Genomic DNA, 20,142 nt, shown 5'->3' on the forward strand with positions numbered 1-20,142 from the left:
CTCATCAGAGGTTTCCCTGCTGTAACACCCACACACACAGGCCTTTGTGTGTGTGTGTGTGTGTGTGTCTTTTCTTTGTACAGGGCAATTGAGCCGTTTGATCTCTTCCTCCTGTCCGGTGCACAGCAGGAAATAGAGAGAGAGAGGGGGAGAGAGAGAGAGAGAGAGGATGGACCGAGTGAGGATGGGAAGGACACTCGGAGTGAACATTTCGATGATGGAGGAACAAACACCTTCAGCGATACGCTAACTCTGATCCTGATTTTACTGCTCCGTAAGAAGGACCTGTGTGTGTGTGAGAGACAGACAGAGCGATGGATATAACACAGGAAGGTTCTGGTTCAGGTTGGTGTGCTGGTTGTGAGAATGAGAATGGTTCAAATTATTGGGATTATTCGGATTACTGGGCTGGAATGTCTTCAGCCTTCAGCCATTCTGAACTGGTTGCCGTGACGACACTGTGTGTGCCACTGCTGGTGCTCGGCCTGATGGGTAATATTCTAACTATCCTGGTGGTGTGGCTCCGCCCCCAGATGAGAAGCACCACCTACCTATACCTGAGCAGCATGGCGATGTCGGATATAATGATGCTAGTGCTGATGCCACTCGACCTGTACAAGGTACTTCCTCACCTGTTTACCTGTGCATGTGTCTGTGTTTCAGCAGTATTCTGTAACTATGGAAACGAATGTTGTGTCTTGTTCATTTCAGCATCTTTAATTTATCTGATGCTTAGACTGTCCAATCTTTACTTTATCGTTACTGTCTGATCGTAACTGGTAAACTCATAAAGATCGTAAAACTTTACCCAGATCTGATCTTCATTCTGTCTGATTTTCACACACTCCACTCTTTACTCTCTCCTAGGTGTATCTGATCTGTACTGTGTCCAATCTTTATTCATTCATCTTTACTCTGAATGAACTTTAATCTGTCTGAACTGTACTATCGGATCTTTACTCTCTCCCATTTTCATTCGGATCATGTTAATGACGTAACCAGTAACGGTTTCATTTTAAATGATAAAATTCCTGCAACATTTAGATGAAGAGAAATCACTTCCTTGTAGGGATGAAGAAACTGGTCCTGAGATCATGTGGAGAAGCTGCTGCTTCACCTGTTAATCTGTTTGTTTGTTTATCTGCTTGTTTATTCACCTCTGTGTGTTGTGTCTCACACCTGTAGCTCTGGTGGTACCGCCCCTGGTTTCTTGGTGACGCTGTGTGTAAACTCTCGCAGTTCGTGAGCGAGTGTTGCACTTTCTCCTCCATCTTGCACATGACTGCGTTGGGGGCGGAGCGTTACGTGGGCGTGTGTTTCCCACTCAGAGCCCGCCTCCTGGTGACACGGGGGCGTGTCCGTGTACTGATTGGTGCACTGTGGGGCGTGGCTGCCTTGAGTGCGGGCCCTGTGCTGGTGCTTGTAGGGGCAGAGCCTGTAGAAGGTAATCTGACGGAGTGCCGTGTGACCCGGTGGGCAGAGTCTTCGGGGCTGATGGTGGCCATGTTGTGGCTCTCTAACCTGTATTTCATCATCCCACTGACAACACTAACGATGCTCTACACACTCATCGCCCGCCGACTACGCCAACGCAGACACGTCCATCGAGACCACACCCACCGCCAGACCCTAAGAATGATGGGTAAGCACACAGGGGTCAGAGTTTAGCTGATATCATTTAGCACAAATTCTGTTTGATTGCCTGCTTAAATGCCTTTACCTACACCAATCAGGCATAACATTCTGAGCACTGAGAGGTGAAGTGAGTAACACTGATGATCTCCTCATCATGGCACCTGTTAGTGGGAGGGATATATTAGGCATCAAGTCAGTTTTGTCCTCAAAGTTGATGTGTTAGAAGCAGGAAAAATGGGCAAGCGTAAGCATGTGAGCGAGTTTGATGAAGGGCCAAATTGTGATGGCTAGATGACTGGATCAGAGCATCTCCAAAACTGCAGCTCTTGTGGGGTGTTCCCAGTCTGCAGTGGTCAGTGTCCAAAGTGGTCCAAGGAAGGAACAGTGGTGAACCAGTGACAGGGTCATGGACGGTTCACTGATGCACGTGGGGAGTGAAGGCTGGCCCGTGTGATCCGATCCAACAAACGAGCTACTGTTGCTCAAATTGCTGAAGAAGTTAATGCTGGTTCTGATAGAAAGGTGTCAGAATACACAGTGCATTGCAGTTTGTTGTGTATGTGGCTGCATAGACCAGTCAGGGTGACTGCTGACCCTGTGCACCGCCAAAAACGGTAACAGTGGGCACATGAGCATCAGAACTGGACCATGCAGCAATGGAAGAAGGTGGCCTGGTCTGATGAATCACATTTTCTTTTACATCACATGGATGGCCGGGTGCGTTTGTGTCGCTTACCAGGGGAACACATGGCAGCAGGATGCACTATGGGAAGAAGGCAAGCCGGCGGAGGCAGTGTCATGCTCTGGGCAATGTTCTGCTTGGAAACATCGGGTCCTGCCATCCATGTGGATGTGACACGTACCACCTACCTAAGCTTTGTTGCAGACCTTGTACACTCTTTCATTGAAACAGTATTGCCTGATGGCTGTGGCTTTCTTCAGCAGGATAATGAGCCATGCCACAAAGCAAAAATGGTTTAGGAATGGTTTGATGAGCAGAACAACCAGTTTGAGGTCCTCCAGATTCCCAAGATCTCAATTTAATCCAGCATCTGTGGGATGTGCTGAACAAACAAGTCCGATCCATGGAGGCTCCACCTCGCAACTTAAAGGACTTAAAGGATCTGCTGCTCATCATCAGCATCAACATCTTGGTGCCAGATACCACAGCACACCTTCAGGGATCTAGTGGAGTTTATGCCTCGACAGGTCAAAACAATATTAGGCAGGTGGTCATAATGTTATGCCTGATCGTGTATTTCTGGTTTACCTGTTTATTCATTTAATTCAATTATCTGTTAAGTTAGTTATTTACCTCCTTCAAGTTCCTGTATTCATTTATTTACCCGTTTGTTTACCTGCTGATTGTCTAAAATGTCCACAAGTTCAGCTCTTTACCTGTTTATCAAACTGAACTAAAGGAATGACAGAATAATACACTTCATCATTTACAACAATAACAATAATAATAATAATAATTTCTCTCTCTGTCTCTCTCCCCATGTGAACCCCTGCCTGTGTGGTGTGTAGTGGTGATAGTGTGTGTGTTTGTGGTGTGTTGGTTGCCGTTTCATGTAGCTCGTACGTTGTTCTGTCTGTCTCTGAACTCCAGCGTTCAGGTCTATTTCCTCTCTCAGTATCTGAACCTCATTTCCTTCGTGCTGTTCTACTGCAGCGCCGCCATCAACCCACTACTCTACAACATCATGTCCTCCCGTTACCGTGACAACGTCCGCGCCCTACTCCGCCCACGCACCCGACCCCTGCCAGCCCCCTCCCCTTCCAGCACACACTTCTGACCACTCTGTGCGTGTGTGAGTGCGTGTGTGTGTGTGATGTCATCTTAATCGATTCTGGGAAGAATTTGGTGCCAGGAACTGAACCCCCAAGAGGGGTGTGTGTGTGTGTGTGAGAGAGAGCTGTCCTGCACAGTGAGCAGTATGGGGACTGAAATGTAAAGTTAAATACATTAGATAAAACACAGAGCTGAAGGTGGTTTTAACTCTTCAGTGTTAATCACCACAGACTTGCTCTAAAAGCAACCACTGATTCTGTTAGAATTTATTCTAACCTTTTTATTCCTTATTAAAGACACACTGTGAGTCAGATCCACCGCTGAGGAGAAGCTGGGACTGAAATTCAGATTTATTGATTTTGTTTACTCTCTGTGTGTTTAAAGTTTTAATAAAAGCTGTTTGGTTGGCATGGATACAGATATTGAGGTTTATTGAATAAACAGTATTACTGTGAGCTGGGATGTGTGTGTCTCTACTCAATTGGCTGTATTTCGTGTCCCAGCGGTGTTACGACTCTTGTGAATCACTGAGAGTTGGTTGGTTATTAAATAAATTAATTCTGAACTGTACGTTTCAGTTTCTGTGTAATCCTTTACCAGAGAAAGCGTTATGACGTTGAACATCAAGCTGATGAAGGTTGAGGGAATGTGTTTTAATGGCTGTGTGAGAGTCTACTTTCATTCTTCTGCATGAAAACATCGGAGCGAAACATTTTCAAACACACATTTTAACATTTTAATCGATTAGCAAAACAGCCTGAACACCAAGTAAAAGAAACGTTCCAGTAAAAACAACCTGAAGCAATGATGTTATTCATAAATAAACTCTTTGCAACACTTACACACTTCATCCAATATCTGAAAGGAAATCTCTAAAAGGAACTCATGCAGAAGCCGTAATTCTAATCATGCAGATGTGAACAAAAAAAAAAACGTTTTATATCCAACAAGCAAATATATTCCTGCTAAATATAATATATATCATTTATATAACCAACAGCTCTTTATAATGTACAATATTTACACATTAATGCATAATATTAACACACGCAGTGGTGAAGTGTAACACATATGTATACATAAATTCATATGCATAACAAACTGCAATACAATTTAAGTTGTGTGTGTGCGTGTGTGTACACATATGACTGTATTAAAGACTTCAAGGCACTGCACAATCCAAAATAATCCATAAAATGAAATGGTTCCTGTGTTGGTTTCTGGCCTGGTGCTAAAACGCTGTTGATCAAATGGAAATGGAAAAAATAATAAAATGCCACATGCTCAGAGAAACTTAAATAAAAACTATCAAACAATTCTAATAGATTATAACATTGTTATTAGGAAACAGCGAGGTCAGTCCTTTAAAAAATTTATTTAAGCTTCATAAGGTTTAAGTTTTCGATTTCACTGATCCATATAAAATACGATGGGAGTCGCTGTGAATAAATTCAAGGTGAATTAAAAACCACACACTGAGCAGAAAGCAGGAGTAGATTTTAGGGTCAGAACGATCCACACACAGCTAAGAACTAATGAACTGAACAGCACACCAAAGGAAGCAGCAGTCCAGCGTCGGTGTGGAACGTGTTTCTGCCCCTCGGTTCAGGATGGTGTTCGACGTAGAGCTGTTCAGAGAAATCGCTCGACACCTTCAGCAGGTTATCACACAGTGGAACCATTTTCTGTCTTTCTCGCACCGTCTGTACTGAAATATCTTACTGCAGATTTTTAGCTAAACATAGAAGTCACTGTATGTAAGTTTATACTAACAATGCCTAAATTTTAAATGAATTGTTATGGTCTAATTCATCCAGCGACATATCATCCGAGCTCAGCATCAGATGACGTGCCTCCAGGTGAAAGGTTCCCTTGTGTTTGATCAGCGATACATTACATCACTCAAGTGCTGTTTAAGACGACATTTTTCACGCTGTATGATGCACTCTTTGCTCCGATCTCGTCTCACAAGTCTGTTTCAATACAGATTTAAACGAACCCTTATCCCCGTTCTCCCAACAAGGGCTGGAGCTAGGACCCTAACTCGCTAACAAACACCATGTGTGAATGTTTTTGAAATTTGAAGCTTCTGGCTCTAAGGTTATGCCCAAAAATGTCAGATTGCAGCAGTGTCTTCTGGGTAAGGTGAGTCGATTCTCATCTAACACATCACTCAAGCTGCCACAGCGTGAGGGGACAGGGACAAGGGGATAAGGGGAAGGGAACAGGAATGAAGAAGGGCACAAGAAGGATGAGGGGAAGTGGACGAGGGGACGAGGTCTAAGACTGAAAATCAGTGGTGTGAGAAAACTGTCACTCACTGAGAAGGTAAACATTGAGTCATTTTAAACATGCTGAAAAACCTCAAAGCAGAAATCAATTTATATCCAAGACAATAATTTCATCCTGTAGAATATATAGGTTTACACATATGGATCAGTAGAATTATATAGAGATACATTTTGTATGACACTGTATACAAGCTGCAACAACAACAAAATACAAAAAGTAAAGTCGACCGAGTGTGAAGGGGTTCAAGCAGCAGAACGCTCAGCTAACTCAACAACGCTAGCCCCGAATCTCGCTAGCTGGCAAACTCCAATCCAGGGGAACGTAAACATGGACAACGAAACTGTACACAAGTTCATTCATTGTTTTCAAGTGCGAGAGTTAAAGGGCAGGAGACGGAGGAATGAAGATGTTCACTCCTTCAGATGACATGCAGGAAGCAGGAAGTTTGTCGCCCCTCTCAGGTTATTTTAGTTAATGATTGTAAACCTGTAGGGAAAAGTGTGCGTGTGTGCGGTCAGGTGGTCAGGCCTCTCCGCTCCAACTCTTTGCTCTGCTTTAGCTCCTTTATCCTGGAAGAAAGAGACAGTGAGTAAGTTCTCCATCAGTGAATTGTTTTCAGTAATTCACTAGGAGAACCTTCCGGATGTCAGAACACAGCGTATCTCCTCCTATCACTGAGAATCTCTTCACGTTGCTTAGCTTGTTCCTCACAGCTTGTTGAGCAATAACACTCCATCTCAGAGGACAGTGTTTACATTCTCTTTTAGCAGGACAAACTTTAGCTCTTGATATCTTTAGCTCCTGATTAGCCTCTGATTCATGATCTAAAGGAGCAGGAACTAAAGGTACCTTGATCAAGAGTATGGCCCTGAAACCAACATCAGCCCTGGTCCCTCTGGTGAAAATGCATTAAGTTCCCTGATTAACTTTAGTGACCTAAATAATGCAAGATGCTGCAGCGTGTGCGCTGCGTTACAGGACATTTACATTTACATTCACAGCATTTGGCAGAAGCTCTTATCCAGAGCGACGTACAAATGTACTTTAAAGTCTCTATCAATGAATATATTAACACTGGTTCAATAGGTCACAGACTTAGGATACCATCAGTTTAAAAACTGAGTACATACAACATATAACAAAACAGGAAAAAATAAGAGCTAGTTTAGGTGTTTCAGGAAGAGGTGTTTTATCTAATCTTCAGCCGTCGTTTGAAGACGGTCAGTGACTCGGCTGTATGGACACCTAGGGGAAGTTCATTCCACCACCTCGGTGCCAGAACAGAGAAGAGTCTAGATGTATATCTACCTCTTACCCTGAGAGATGGTGGGACCAGTCGAACAGTGCTATTGGATCGGAGGGAGTGTGGTGCAGTGTGAGGAGTAATGAGAGCTTTGAGGTAAGTTGGTGCTGGTCCATTCTTGGCTTTGTAGATAAGCATCAGTGTGTGTGTTCATTGGGAATGCAAAATTATTTCTACGTTTTCGAAGACTGAACCAAACAAACATTTCTAAAAATCACATCAGAACATATTTGTGTGTGTGTGTGTTGGTACCTGTGTCTGCAGCGTCTAAAGAAGCGCATGATTTTGCGAGCTGCCTGATCCTGCTTCTTAGTCAGGAACGAGCTTCTGCAGGAACAAGTAGTTAAGGGATGTTTTTTAAAATTGACACTCTAGACCCTTTCATGGAAATAATAAACATTTTTGGAACCTTTATGAATGTTATGAATATGAATGTGTACAGTTTCTCCAGGAGCACTGTGTTCTCCAGGATCCAGAAGCAAGCGAGAGAGAGAGAGAGAGAGAGAGAGCAAGAACGAGAGCGAGCGAGACCAAGAGTGAGAGAGAACGAGAAAAAGAGAGAGAGAGGCGACTCACTTCATCTTGTTGGAGAGTGCTGTACCAGTTCTTCCTCCCTGTTTGATGCGTTCATACTCTTTATAGCTGCGGTAGTACTGCTGGATGAGAACCGCAGCTCTGCGACTCTGCTGGAACTTCTTCTGCTCGTAGTAACTGCGGAACTTACTCTGGATCAAAATGGCTGCCTGTGTCATCTTCTTATACAGAGCATACTGATGACGAGAGAGGACAACGTGTTACACACACAAACACCAAGTCTCACACACACAAACACACAATAAAGGAGTGGGTCTGTACCAACACACTGCAACAGTGCATATAAACACAACGTGAACACACACACACACACACCCTATTTCCACAGCTGGATTAACACACAGGGATTTAAGGAGGGTAAACACACAGCAGTCTATTTGTGTGTGTGTGTGTGTGTGTGTGAGGTAAGGGGAGACACTACAGTAATGGAAACACGGCATTAGAGTTTAATTTTACCTTCAGAGCAATCCATGTTAGCTTGCATGACAAACAGAGAGAGACCGATAAAGGAAAGGGTAAGAACGACAGGAAGAGAGACAGGAAGAAAGACAAAGGAGAGGCAGAGATAAAGTGAGACAGGAGGAGAGATTGAGACAGAACAGTGAGAGATATTAGTGATTGTTAGTCAGCACAAAAATAAATACCAACACACACAGTGGCCATTTGTCCTGTAGGGGGCGACACACTGGCATGAAGTGTATTACACACTGAGCATATACAGAGAAAGTTTATGAGTTTGTGTGTTCGTGGAGACTGGGGTCGTGTTTTCTTGGCAAATTGTGGCCTGGGTGTGTGACTGAGGGAGGGCACTGTGGCTGTGTGTGTATATATACCTGTTTGTACTTCCTGTAGCATCGCTGGATCACTGCAGCAGCCATATCCTGCTGTTCCTTTAGTCTCCGCCCCTGAACCATGTAACCATGGTGATGAGTAAATAACGCTCCCAATGCTGCTGTTCTATTTACTATGGGGAAAATCATGATCTACAACAACATTGAAAAGATAACACTTATTGTGTGTGTGTACCTTGTATCTGCGGAATGCATTCTGGATGATGCGAGCAGCTTCATAAAGTTCCCGCTGCTCACTGTCGGTTAGAGTGAGCAAAGCGAAGTCTCTCTCCATCCTTCCATTGGCTGAGGCATTCAAAAACTCTGCCCATGCTGCACTACTCGGGGGGCGGAGCCTCTGTAGAGCTAGAGCACTGAGAGGGGAAGGGGGCTGTGGGGTTGGACACACACACCTAACACACACACACACACACACACACACACACATAAATGACCAAGGTATGGTGTGCGTGCGTGTGTGTGTGTGTGTGTGTGTATGTACGTACCTGTCTACAGTATCCAAATAGGGTGCAAGCCATGGCATTGTGTCGTGAATAGCTGCATTATCCCGCCTCTCTCTGAGTGGTGACTCCGCCCCCCTGGGAAATTCTTCCTGTTTAATTCGCTCAGGAGTTGCCTCAATTATCTGCTCAGCCAGTGTTGTCATGTCAACCTGACCCACAAACACACACAAGCACAGGTTGAAGAAACATGCAGACACCATACTGTTTGTGTGTGTGAGTGTGGGTGTGTGTGTCTCACCTGTAAGACCTCGGCAGGCAGGTATTCCTCGTTCTCTGCGTTCTCGCTGTAACTGAGCAATTCTGCCTCGAATGAGGAGTGTGCATGTGAGTGTGTGTGCTCCAAGTGTGTGTGTGAGTGTGGGGAAGAATCCAACAGGAAGTGTGTGTCCATGTTTTGGGGGGTTGGGCATCGAAGGGCCGGTGTTGGAGAGAAGCGTGGGGAGGAGTCACAAGAAGTATCCATTGGGTCAGGAGGAGACAGAGGAGAGGTGGGCAGAGCTGAACCGCTAGAGTAGGCAGAGCTAGGAGATGGGGAGGGTGGGTCACTGGGTGATGGAATACTACTGGAGGAACTCAGGCCTGAGAGAGAGAGAGAGAGAGAGAGAGAGAGAGAGAGAAAAGCAAAAGTTTAAAAATCCAACGAGAATTTATCCTAAAGCACATGAGTTTATCTTCATTGCAGTGTGTGTAAGAGCTTTACCTGTATCAGGACTTGTAGATAGTGGAGAAAGGGGCAACTGGGGTGGTGGTGACGTGTCCAGTGTGTGTGACTGGTTGTGTATGTTTGTGATCTCTGATGTCTGTGCCTGTAAGAGTGTATGTGTGTGCAACTCCTCAAGGCATCGGGCTAGACGGGTGTGTCCCCGTGAGCGAGCGACAGCAAGAGGGAGACGACCGAGAGAGTCTGGGATCATCAGTGCCACACTGCTCCACCTGTACAGCAAGACTGCAGCAGACTGGTGACCCAGAGCACAGGCCCACATCTACAAACACGCACACGCGCGCGCACACACACACACAACAGGTAAAGACATGTCATACTGTATCTGAACACTAAGTAGTATCACCAACTATCCAGTTGTGTACACACATGAGCTAAAAACACTGATTGGCTAGTGCCACAGTGTCATGATTTACAGGGGGACAGGAAGGCCATCTCTCAAACCCAACCAGCTGGACGGTTTCACTCTCTCCAACTCCAAACACATTTTCCACACATTTCTCATTACCATATCAATGATTTAAAAAAAAAAAAGTAAATAAAGATCTGAAAACGTGTTACTGACCAGCGGCGTGCAGGAGAAATGATCTACATTTAGTGGATCTACTTCCTGTTCCAGATCCAGACTGTCAGCACTCAGAGTCCTGAATGAGAGAGAGACAGATTCTACTGATATTCTGACCAAAATCTAACCTTTAGTTCGACAATTGTGTGCGCGCACATGTGTGTTACCTCCAACGGATGAGTGTGTGTATAAGGTGTGTATATCCTTGCGCAGCTGCAAGGTGCAGTAATGTCATCCCTCTATGTCTGATGCAGTGTGTGAGTCTCTCACCACCACCCCACTGTCCTCCACTCATCATCCGCTCACACACACTCACGATCCGGCGCTCAAACCAGGGTCCGGACTGACAGACAAACAGAGACGGAGAGAAAGACAGAGAGACAGATAGGGTGTATTAAAGGACATGGAGATTCTGAATATCTGACCAGGTGTGTTTGAAATTGTGCTTTAAGTCCGAAATCATCAGTGGCAGTTTACTAAATGTGACGAAGCGTCTCCTAATAACGACTTGACTATGTTCCAAATCAAGTTTTTATTGCGTGTGTCTGCTCTTTACTTTCCCCTCCTCACATTCTCTGATTTCACTCTTCCATCATGGACTAAAGCAACTTTCCACTGAGGGCCACCTGATAGGAAACATTACATTCATGCCATGCACTCTCTCTCTCTCTCTCTCTCTCTCTCTCTGTCTCTCTCACACACACACACACACACACACACACACCTCTCCCTCCCTCAGATTTTTCCTCCCCCTTGCCCCCTCTCCGTTCTAAACTCTGACGCAAAAAACAGCTAAAAAAAAGGGCATGACAAAGAGGTGATATTAAGAACTGAATGCGGAGAGAGAGAGAGAGAGAGGCATAAAAGGTATAGAGACAGAAAGGGAGACAGATGGAGAGAACACATACAAGTTCTCAACTACACACAGCAACTTCACCAGACAGAATATGATTACCCATGGCGACTAGACTACCCACATGAACCCAACTGCCTGAACCACCAGAACACGACTACCCACAACACCCTGACTACAAATTCTCAGAACTCCACTACCCACCAAAGCTGGTTCCTCTCGAGGCTTCTTCCTCATGTCATCTGAAGGAGTTTTTACCTCATCATGGTCACCTCTGGTTTGCTCATTAGGGATTTGTGTAAAGCAGCTTCAGGATAAAGTCTAGTGTTAAAAGTGCTACATAAATAATACAGAATGGAAATGACCTGAAGTCCTTGAATACCCACCAAAAGTTGGGTCCCCAACAATCCTTAACTAAGCACTGGGACTCAACTACAACTACTCACTGGATTTAGAATTCCACTACTTGAATACACAAAACAATTTAAGCGCTCAACTACTGGCAGCAGACAGACTGGAAGAGCATCGAGTTTGAGTACCTGGTTTTCAGGAGTTAGGCGCAGTGAGGAGTGTGGTGTGCTCTGTTGCCGTGCCAACCGCTGTTGCTGCTGCTGTTGATGATGATCATGACTGTGATTAGCCATCTCAGCCATCCTCCTCTCCATCTGCTCCAGTCTCTCCAGGATGGACATGCGGAACTGATTATCTACACATAAACAACACAACACCTGTGAGTGTGTGTGTGTGTATTGTGAGTGAGTGAGTGAGAGAGTGAGAGAGTGAGAGTGAGAGTGAGAGTTCCATAGTCTGATTTACTGTCTTGGCAGCAGGAGGTGTTGACAGGTGTCAAAGTTTTATTGCAGCTTAACCAACTATGTGCACACACAATGATGAATCATATTGCTTTAAAGAGAAGAATTACACTTAGAAATCTGTGTGTGGCATCTATCTAATCCCTCAATGGAAAGTATTCACTCTGATCTTGCCTCAGTCATTCTATACACATTAGCAGTGTGTGTGTGTGTGTGTGTGTGTGTGTGTCTGAAGCATTAAGAAATACCCAGTGCAACACGATCTAGATATCCAGGAACATTACCGTGCACACACACGCACGCACACACACGCACGCACGCGCACGCACGCACGCGCACGCACGCACGCACGCACTCGCACGCACGCACACGCACGCACACGCACGCACACGCACGCACACATACACATAAGCAAGCACGCACACACCCCCCTACCTATGGCATCTTCAGTGCTTTCTTCCATGTTTCAGTCTTCGGGGTATCACACACAAAGCAACAGCATCCCACCTGTCTGTCTCGCTATCTGCCTGTTTATGTGTCTCTCTCTCTCTCTCTTTCTCTCTCTCTCATTAGTATGATTAGTGTATGAACATGTGAGTCATTCACTGGTGTAAAGCAACAAACACACAGCGACTGTTGATGTTAAACCAGGAGGATGAAGGGGGAACAGGAGGAACATTTCACTCACACACAGAGTTAATACAGAAAAAAAGCCATGTACATACAGTTAAATCCAGAGTACTGTAAGATGACAAAATCTCACTGACACAAACACACATACATACACAAAATTAGTGTATGAGAACAAAAGAGAAAGACAGACAGAGAGAGATGTCTGTTTTTCCTAAGGATAAAAGAATAAGACCGTATTCCACAAGGAGGAAAAAAGGAACGCTCCACACACACGTCTGCTCGCCAGCATGGAAAGTCCCGAATGAAGCTACTGAGGGGGGCCCAGAATGTGTGTGTGTGTGTGTGTGTGTGTGTGGGTGTGTGTGTGTTCAAATTCCTGTACCCAGACACAGCCTGCCAGAGATGAAAGACAGACAGAGACGGAGAAAGAGAGACGAAGGGAAAGATGGAGGGGGGAGAGAGAGAGAGAGAGAGAGAGAGAGAGAGAGAGAGACTGTCCTTATGGGTTTAAATAGGCTGAGCCAAGGTACAAAAATAGACTCTGGCCTGCACTCTACATTTACACACACACACTTAACATGCTACCAGGCTAGCCAGCTAACATGCTAACAATATCGCATGCTGTCAGATGGACAGGTTAACGGTTAACAAGTGAACATTACACCAATGAAATGTGTTAACTGTCTAACATAACCCTCAAGTGAAAAGGATAAGAGTTAAAGAGTTAACAGGCTGATCATGTGGAAAAGCTAACATGCTAATGGGGGTAAAGAGAGGTCTGTGTGTGTGTTAAAGTGTATCTGGGTGTTGACAGTGGAAAATAGTTCCATCGCATCAGAGACTGCGTGTGTGTGTGGGGAAAAATAATCCCCTTGATCCCGCCCCAATTCTATCAGGAGTTGTACATGTTATAATGTATAGAATTCTGTGTAAAACAATAAATTCTTAAAAATATCCGATATTAAAATGTCTTCATTACATGCAAAAATCTATGAATATATATATAGAAATATTCAAATGTGTAAATGCCCACAAACATGTTCTTGTTCTGAACTGTGATTCGTCCAAAGCTGTGATGTCATAGTGACATCACAATACATATTTAAAATAAAATTTTAAAAAACTTCAATCTGACCCAAATATTTGAGTGTGTAAAATCTGAATAAAGTGTATAGACTGTAAAGTTTTACATTTAAAATGCAATTCATTGTTCATGGCACACTTGTGTGTGTGTGTGTGTGTGTGTGTGTGTGTGTGTGTGTGTGTGTGTTCACCATCGAGAGACAGCCAATCCAGCTGTGAGCTTGGTAATGATGCTGCATTTCGTGCTCGGTACTCAAAAAGCACAGATGATGACACAGTGTCCAAGTCCTTCATCACACGCAGTGCCACCAGACCTGCTTCATGAGCTACACACACACACACACACACACACACACACACACACACGGTGGATTACTTGAAACCAGTACCACAATAAGATTCATTATATCCATATTAACCAAGACTCCACCCATACAGACCCGGTATATCACCCCTGGGTGTGTACCTGGGCAGTAACAGCGTAGTACTCCAGGCTGGATGAGTGAAGCAGGTACTGTACTTTGATCAAACACGCATGAGTACCTGCAGCTCACCTCTGACCAGGGACCTGTGATCAACACCTTCACCCCACCCTGAGAGTCAGCCAGAAAGAGACAGAGACAGTGAGTGAGACAGAGACAGTGAGTGAGACAGAGAGTGAGACAGACAGATATCAGTGATGCAGTGTGTGCGCGTGTATCTGTATGAGTGTACTTGTGTGCGTTTGTGTACATGAGGGTGCATGCATGTATCTGTGTAAGCGTGTACATGTGTGTGTGTGTACACGTGTGACTGTCTTACCTCCGGATACGACCACTCAGGTGAGAAATCGGTGATGCTAGCGAGACACTGAGGCTCCTCCCCCAATCTGGAGTGCATGCTGGAGTGTGCGTGTGTCTGTGTGAGGAGTGTGTAGGGCAGGTAGGAGGTGGAGGGTGACGGCTGAGGTGGAGCCATATACCTGACTGGGTAAGTGGGTGGGATGGTGGCAGAGTTTAGGCTTGTACAGGCAGAGTGGCTGCTTGTCTCCTCAGTGATGAGTTCAGATATCAGGTCGGGAAAGGTGGAGTCAAAGGATAGCTCCGCCTCTTGTGTGTGTTGCTGGCTGGTGCTGTCAGAACTGTGAGCGGTGTCCATGGGCATTTCATCACACTCTAATTCTTGCAGAATTGTTGGAGTAATGGGTGGAGAATTTTCCTCCTTCACCTGAACAGGACTCGCCTGTGCAATGAGTGTGTGCGTATGCGAGTGTGCAAGTGCATCAGTGTGTGTGAGAGAATCTGTGTGTACATTGTTGTGTGCATCATTGTGTGCGAGCAGAGCCGGCTGGCTGAGGCTATGGCGCAGTCCTCGCCCTGTTGGCCGCAAATCCTGCGAGTCTGTGCATGTCTGAGGAATCAGTTGATGACCCTCCTCTTGAAGCCTAAGCCCTCCCCCCTCTCCATCAGGTGGAAGCTGATTAGTCTGAGGTTGTTTGGGTGAGAGCTGACTAAGTGGTAGATGATTGGTTGACAGATGATTGCTGGACTGCTGACTGGATGTCAAGTGACGTGACGGCAACAGCTGGTTGTGTGTATAGTTTAGAGGCAGAAAAGTAGACAGGGCATTTCCATCCTGTCCAATCAGAAGAGCTTGCCCATCACTGGCAGAGCATTGGGGGGACATGTCCAGCGGCGGCGAGGAGACCCGAGTGTCCAGGGTAGGGCTTAGTGGGTGGGCCAGTGAATCAAGAGTCAATGAGGAATCAAGACAAAGGGGAGGAAAAGAGGGGGCAGGACAAGCAGGAGAGAGTGAGTAAGACAGCGAAGGAGACAGAGAGGCTGAGTTTGGCGTAGACGTAGGAGGAGAAAGAGAAGAGAGAGATGAGGGTGGAGAGGTTGGCGAAAGAGTCAAAGCTAATGAAGGAGGCTGTGGAGAAGAAGAAGGGGGTGGGCTCTGGGAGGAAGAGGCGGAATTAGTTGTGTTTGGAGGGGAGAGGGAGGAGCCACCATAGGTTTGGCCTTGTTTGGGGCTGTTGAGAAAAGAATCAGGGTCAAAAGGCAGTGGCACAGAGGGGGCACGGCCAGGTACAGAGCTGGTCTGAGTAGATGGTGGTGTCATTAAAGACGGGGAGGGAGACGAGGGCCGGAGCATAGCGTTGGGCTTGTCTGCAATTATGCGATCTGTCAAAAGCAGTCCTCCAATCACAGGACTGGGCAGAAGAGTGAGGGAAAGCGTAGCCACACCTTGATTGGACGGCACTGTGTGAGTTGGTGCTGGTGCGGGACTAGAAGGGGGTGTCTCCTGTTTGGTCGGGACAGGTGATAGGACGAGCCGGCCTCCAGCATGCGTGAGTGATAGGTGCGCAGAACTGAGCTCGCCTTTAGACTCCTCCCCTCCCCGGCCCAATGCAGCTGCTGCTGCGGCGGTCGTCATAACAATTACTGCATTCTGAGGCAGAGCTACTGTTGCCAGGCCACCATGTTGTTCGCCATAGAAACCATTGCCATTGCCAATGGCAATTGTTGCTGAGCGTTGTTTTTGGGGTGGACTGGAAGAGGAGGAAGTGGGCGGAGCAGAACTCCCGCTGTCAAGGACGACTGCTGGGCTAGAGGGTTGAGCTTTCTCAACGGCAACACCTCCTGCAACAACATCCCCTGCACTTCCATCTCTGCTCACTGCCCCACCCCCTGAGCTCTCATGAGTTAGGTTCTGGACTTCTGTGAGGTAGGGCGCAGGGCCACATGGCAGCTTCGGGGAGATGATGCGATGTTTAGTGCTGTTACAACGATGAGGAATGTTCATCCCAGAAGAAGCTACATACATACACACACACACATACACACACACAGTGTTAGCAAAGTGTTTGTACATATGTGGTTTGTGAAGTTTGTAAGTGCATACATCTGTGTTACCATGGTTACAGAGGCAGGTGTGTGTGCGAGGTTGTGGTTTGGTCTGTTGTGACTCCAGAATCTGCTGCACAAGCTGCTCAATGGACACATCTGCCCCATTTCCACTGCCACACCACTTCATACTGTGAACTACACCAGGCCCAATACCCATTGCGCGCACACACATACACACACAGACACAGAATAATAAGTCAGTCATTTGTGGTTCTTGGATGTGGTTCGGCGCCAAGAGTGGTTACTCACACATGGGTTTAAGTTGCGAAAGCAGCTCCTCTCGGTTCCAGCGCAGTCCGTCTCGGCGGTCAGTAACGGCACACAGCACCGGCCCACACGCCTTCCCACTGTCCTCCACATTCGGCACATTCAGGTAGTGGACCAACACAATGTCCGGATTCTATACAGACAGACCCACAGATAGGCAGACGGACACAGTCACATGCACACACACACTCTCTAAAACTCAGATATTGAAGAAGTAATCCAGAACAGGACAGGAAATGTGCTAATAATGCTAACACAGTGGATAGTCTCACATAGTACAGGTTAGTTAGCATTATGGGTAAATATGGTCATGTGACAAACCTGTAGCTCTCAGTTTATTGTATAAGCAATGATTCAATAACACTAAGTAGCTGGTCATGTGACTTGAAGACTGACCTGCAGCAGCCAATAGCACCTCCTGTGGAATGTTGGGACAATGGAGGAATGGACATAACAACCATAGAGACACTATAGAAAGAGAGCGGGAGAGAAAAAAAAGGATCACTCCTTAGAAATAAATCAAAGTAAGTGCTATAAATGTCAATCATATGATGTCTATGTAAGTGTGTATACACAGTGTGTGTGTGTCAGCAAGTATGCAGATTTGCTGTGTGTGTGTAATATATATATTATATATATATTATATATATACACATACATACATACATACATACATACATACATACATACACACACACCTCAGTTCCCTGCACTTTAAGCTTCATGTGATCCTCCCGTGTGGTTTTCCCATCCTTCCTTTTCTTCCAGCAGTATCCATCCTTCCTGTACTGCACCTTCTTCCTGTTATATAGAATGATGGAGCCGTTCTGCGGCCTGACACACACAAACACACGGAACAGCCTTTGTTACTGTGGTAAGTTTCACATATCAGTCTTGGTAACCATGGTAACACACACACACACGCACGCACACACGCGCACACACCTACCTGGTCTTGAGTGTGCAGGAAAGCCACTCTTCATGTCGGTCAAATGAGATCAGGTACGATGCAATCTCCTGTAATACACACAGACACACAATTGCATATAAATATATATGTAGACATACACACACACCATGCTTCTGATCACACTTTACATCATTCTGAGTTGTGATTGGTCACTCAGTCATGAATCTACCTCCACATCTATGATAAGAGTGATCCAGCTTGTACTGAAGGCTGCAATGTATAACACACACACACACACCTCATTGGTATTCCAGCGGAGTCTCTCTTTAGGCAGTGTGTTTGTCCGAGGCAAACACTCCAATAGCTTATTGGGCAGAAACACCTTCATCTGACGGTTATTCTCTGCAACACACACAGTCGTCAGTAATAAACCACATGCTGACTGAGAATAACTGGCATGTGTGCAGGTCTGAATGTGTGTCTATTAGACTGACCAGACTCGGAGGTGGTGTCCTTATTGTTCATGGTGAGATACACTCACTCCCTCCAGCCTGCAGGGGGCAGTCACATACTCTCTAACCACAACACTGACACACACACACATATGGAGTGAGAGAAAAAAGTGTTATTGAAATACAAGTCTTTGGTTGCTGAATCACACTCTGTTGCCTAGATACCACATTGAGACAGACAGGGAAAGTAAGAGAGAGAGAGAGAGACAGGTAAAGTGCAACAAACAGGTAGATCGTCAGACAGACAGTGATGGAGAAAGACAGATGTAGATATGTTGACACACACAGTGACATCACCACAACAGCCAATCAGCAGCAGTGCTGTCACTACATCAACACCCGAAAGAGAAACTGAATACCACAGTGTTACACTAATACTGCTCATCACACACACACACACACACACGCGCACACACACACACACACAGTAACTCAACACCCAAGAGAGTGTGATGTTAATTAGCTAATGGAGAGTTCACTGATCATTATCTTCACACACACACACACACACACACATATACGCAGTAGAGTTATAAAGACAACTGATGTGTGTTCATAAAATAACAGCTACAATGAGGTGGAGAACGAGACACACAGGAAGTCATTAGAAGTTCCACCCAGTACACTGTAGATAAATAAATGGCATCAATAATGATAAACAAATGAACTATCACCATACACACACACACACACATACACACACCTCCTCATCAGCATTCCACAGAGTTACAATCTGGACATCACCATCATCAGCAGCATCACCACCACTGTAACTTCCCTAAAGCCCTGGAAGTGTCTCTTCTCTTACACCCTTTCAATCTACATGACAGTTCAGACAGAATAAATATCAGCTGGAGTTATTTCTACTGCTCAATTTATAGAAGAGAAAATAACAAGTAATTTTATTTAAATTAAAATCCCAGAGACACTCCAGGAATCATTACATCACACACCTCCATATGGAGAACGAATCCCATATGAATAGGGTTAAACAAAACACAAACACACTAGCATACCTGCCAGGTTCATTAGGTGTGTGTGTGTGTGTGTGTGTTAGTTAAAGCAGGATGTACACACTCGAAATGACAGATAGCTCTGACTGGCTCTATGATGACGGAGGTGTGTGTATTTTGATAATAACTGACCTCCAGCACTGTGTATGTGTGTTCATTAGGGCTCTTCCCGAAACATTAAAGCCTGTTTGTGCGCCGCATAATAACGCGCGCACGCACGCACACACACACACACACACACACACACACACACACACACACAAATAAAACAGGTCGTGCGGTTCTGACACACTTTGCAATGCAGTTTGGAACGGAACCACAGTGGGGAAACGACAGATAAACACACACACACACTCTCTCTCTCCCTCTCTCCCTCTCTCTCTCTCTCTCACACACACACACACACACGCGCACGCACGCGTGGGCTGAAGGACATGATCAGGAGAAAGAAGGAGACGAACCAGACAGACAGAAACATAAAGAGAAAGAAATAGAGAAAAAAGGAGCTGAAATTTTCTCTTACCTTCCGCCTCCTCACACACAGCCGCCATGTTGTAGGGAACGGCCTGTGACGTCACCCCGAGAGAGAGAGAGAGAGAGAGAGAGAGAGAGAGAGAGAGACGTATAAAAAATTTATGTTAAAAGTAAACGTGAACGTCACTGTATTTCTTTATGATTTGTAAATAATAATTCAGCATTATTTTTTCTGCAGATTGTTTCATTATTGTTCTATTATTAATATTTTAACTAATTAATACCGCTATATACCAAGAAATAGTATTAGAAATTCTGGACTCTGATTGGTCGTCAGGAGTTGATTAATTCTCTCTGACTGGAGCACAGGTTTATATTAATGCACTCGCTCTCATACCTTATCGTTTCCATAGCAACAGCTTATTCACAGGGACAGCT

The 20,142-nt window shown here is 45.4% G+C and overlaps 2 protein-coding genes across 5 annotated transcripts; one reads left to right on the top strand and one right to left on the bottom strand.

Annotated features, from left to right (window-relative positions):
- Window positions 1–314: 314 nt before the first annotated feature.
- On the top strand, window positions 315–4,073 carry LOC131365630 (growth hormone secretagogue receptor type 1-like). Of its 2 annotated transcripts, none has more exons than XM_058409342.1 (3): window positions 315–620; window positions 1,186–1,642; window positions 3,311–4,073. In XM_058409342.1, exons 1-3 carry the CDS (start codon window positions 315–317, stop codon window positions 3,451–3,453), a joined length of 906 nt encoding a protein of 301 aa, XP_058265325.1. In that variant the 3' UTR covers window positions 3,454–4,073. The 2 variants fall into 2 exon arrangements, with proteins under 2 accessions (XP_058265325.1, XP_058265324.1); XM_058409341.1 differs by having other exon boundaries at window positions 3,166–4,029.
- Window positions 4,074–4,142: 69 nt separating this feature from the next.
- Window positions 4,143–20,120, bottom strand: camta2 (calmodulin binding transcription activator 2). Of its 3 annotated transcripts, XM_058409338.1 has the most exons (24): window positions 20,102–20,120; window positions 19,754–19,796; window positions 18,200–18,292; window positions 18,004–18,107; window positions 17,745–17,812; window positions 17,494–17,629; window positions 17,192–17,263; window positions 16,778–16,928; window positions 16,535–16,663; window positions 14,442–16,435; window positions 14,107–14,233; window positions 13,832–13,966; window positions 11,652–11,818; window positions 10,427–10,602; window positions 10,260–10,338; window positions 9,674–9,956; window positions 9,212–9,552; window positions 8,956–9,122; window positions 8,646–8,862; window positions 8,453–8,524; window positions 8,076–8,096; window positions 7,602–7,795; window positions 7,278–7,352; window positions 4,143–6,291 (listed from the first exon to the last, which is right to left on the bottom strand). In XM_058409338.1, the coding sequence occupies exons 3-24, from the start codon at window positions 18,228–18,230 to the stop codon at window positions 6,237–6,239; spliced, it is 4,794 nt and encodes a 1,597-aa protein (XP_058265321.1). In that variant the 5' UTR covers window positions 18,231–18,292; window positions 19,754–19,796; window positions 20,102–20,120; the 3' UTR covers window positions 4,143–6,236. The 3 variants fall into 3 exon arrangements, with proteins under 3 accessions (XP_058265321.1, XP_058265322.1, XP_058265323.1); XM_058409339.1 differs by lacking the exons at window positions 19,754–19,796; window positions 20,102–20,120 and adding an exon at window positions 18,921–19,022; XM_058409340.1 differs by lacking the exons at window positions 8,076–8,096; window positions 20,102–20,120.
- Between the last annotated feature and the right edge of the window lie 22 nt (window positions 20,121–20,142).

The sequence above is a fragment of the Hemibagrus wyckioides genome, linkage group LG15 (genome assembly GCF_019097595.1).
Source record: "Hemibagrus wyckioides isolate EC202008001 linkage group LG15, SWU_Hwy_1.0, whole genome shotgun sequence".
In the NCBI taxonomy this organism is placed as follows: domain Eukaryota; kingdom Metazoa; phylum Chordata; class Actinopteri; order Siluriformes; family Bagridae; genus Hemibagrus; species Hemibagrus wyckioides.

Bases quoted from the DNA above. Each gene is read 5' to 3' on its own strand.
- camta2 (XM_058409338.1), bottom strand. From the start codon at position 18,230: ATGAACAATAAGGACACCACCTCCGAGTCTG. The intron at 9,553-9,673 runs GTAAAGCTCTTA...TCTCTCTCTCAG, and splicing joins ATCTACAAGTCCTGATACAG to GCCTGAGTTCCTCCAGTAGT. The intron at 8,525-8,645 runs GTACACACACAC...TACATGGTTCAG, and splicing joins ATGCATTCCGCAGATACAAG to GGGCGGAGACTAAAGGAACA.
- LOC131365630 (XM_058409341.1), top strand. From the start codon at position 315: ATGGATATAACACAGGAAGGTTCTGGTTCAGGTTGGTGTGCTGGTTGT. The intron at 621-1,185 runs GTACTTCCTCAC...TCACACCTGTAG, and splicing joins TGCCACTCGACCTGTACAAG to CTCTGGTGGTACCGCCCCTG. The intron at 1,643-3,165 runs GTAAGCACACAG...TGTGGTGTGTAG, and splicing joins CCAGACCCTAAGAATGATGG to TGGTGATAGTGTGTGTGTTT.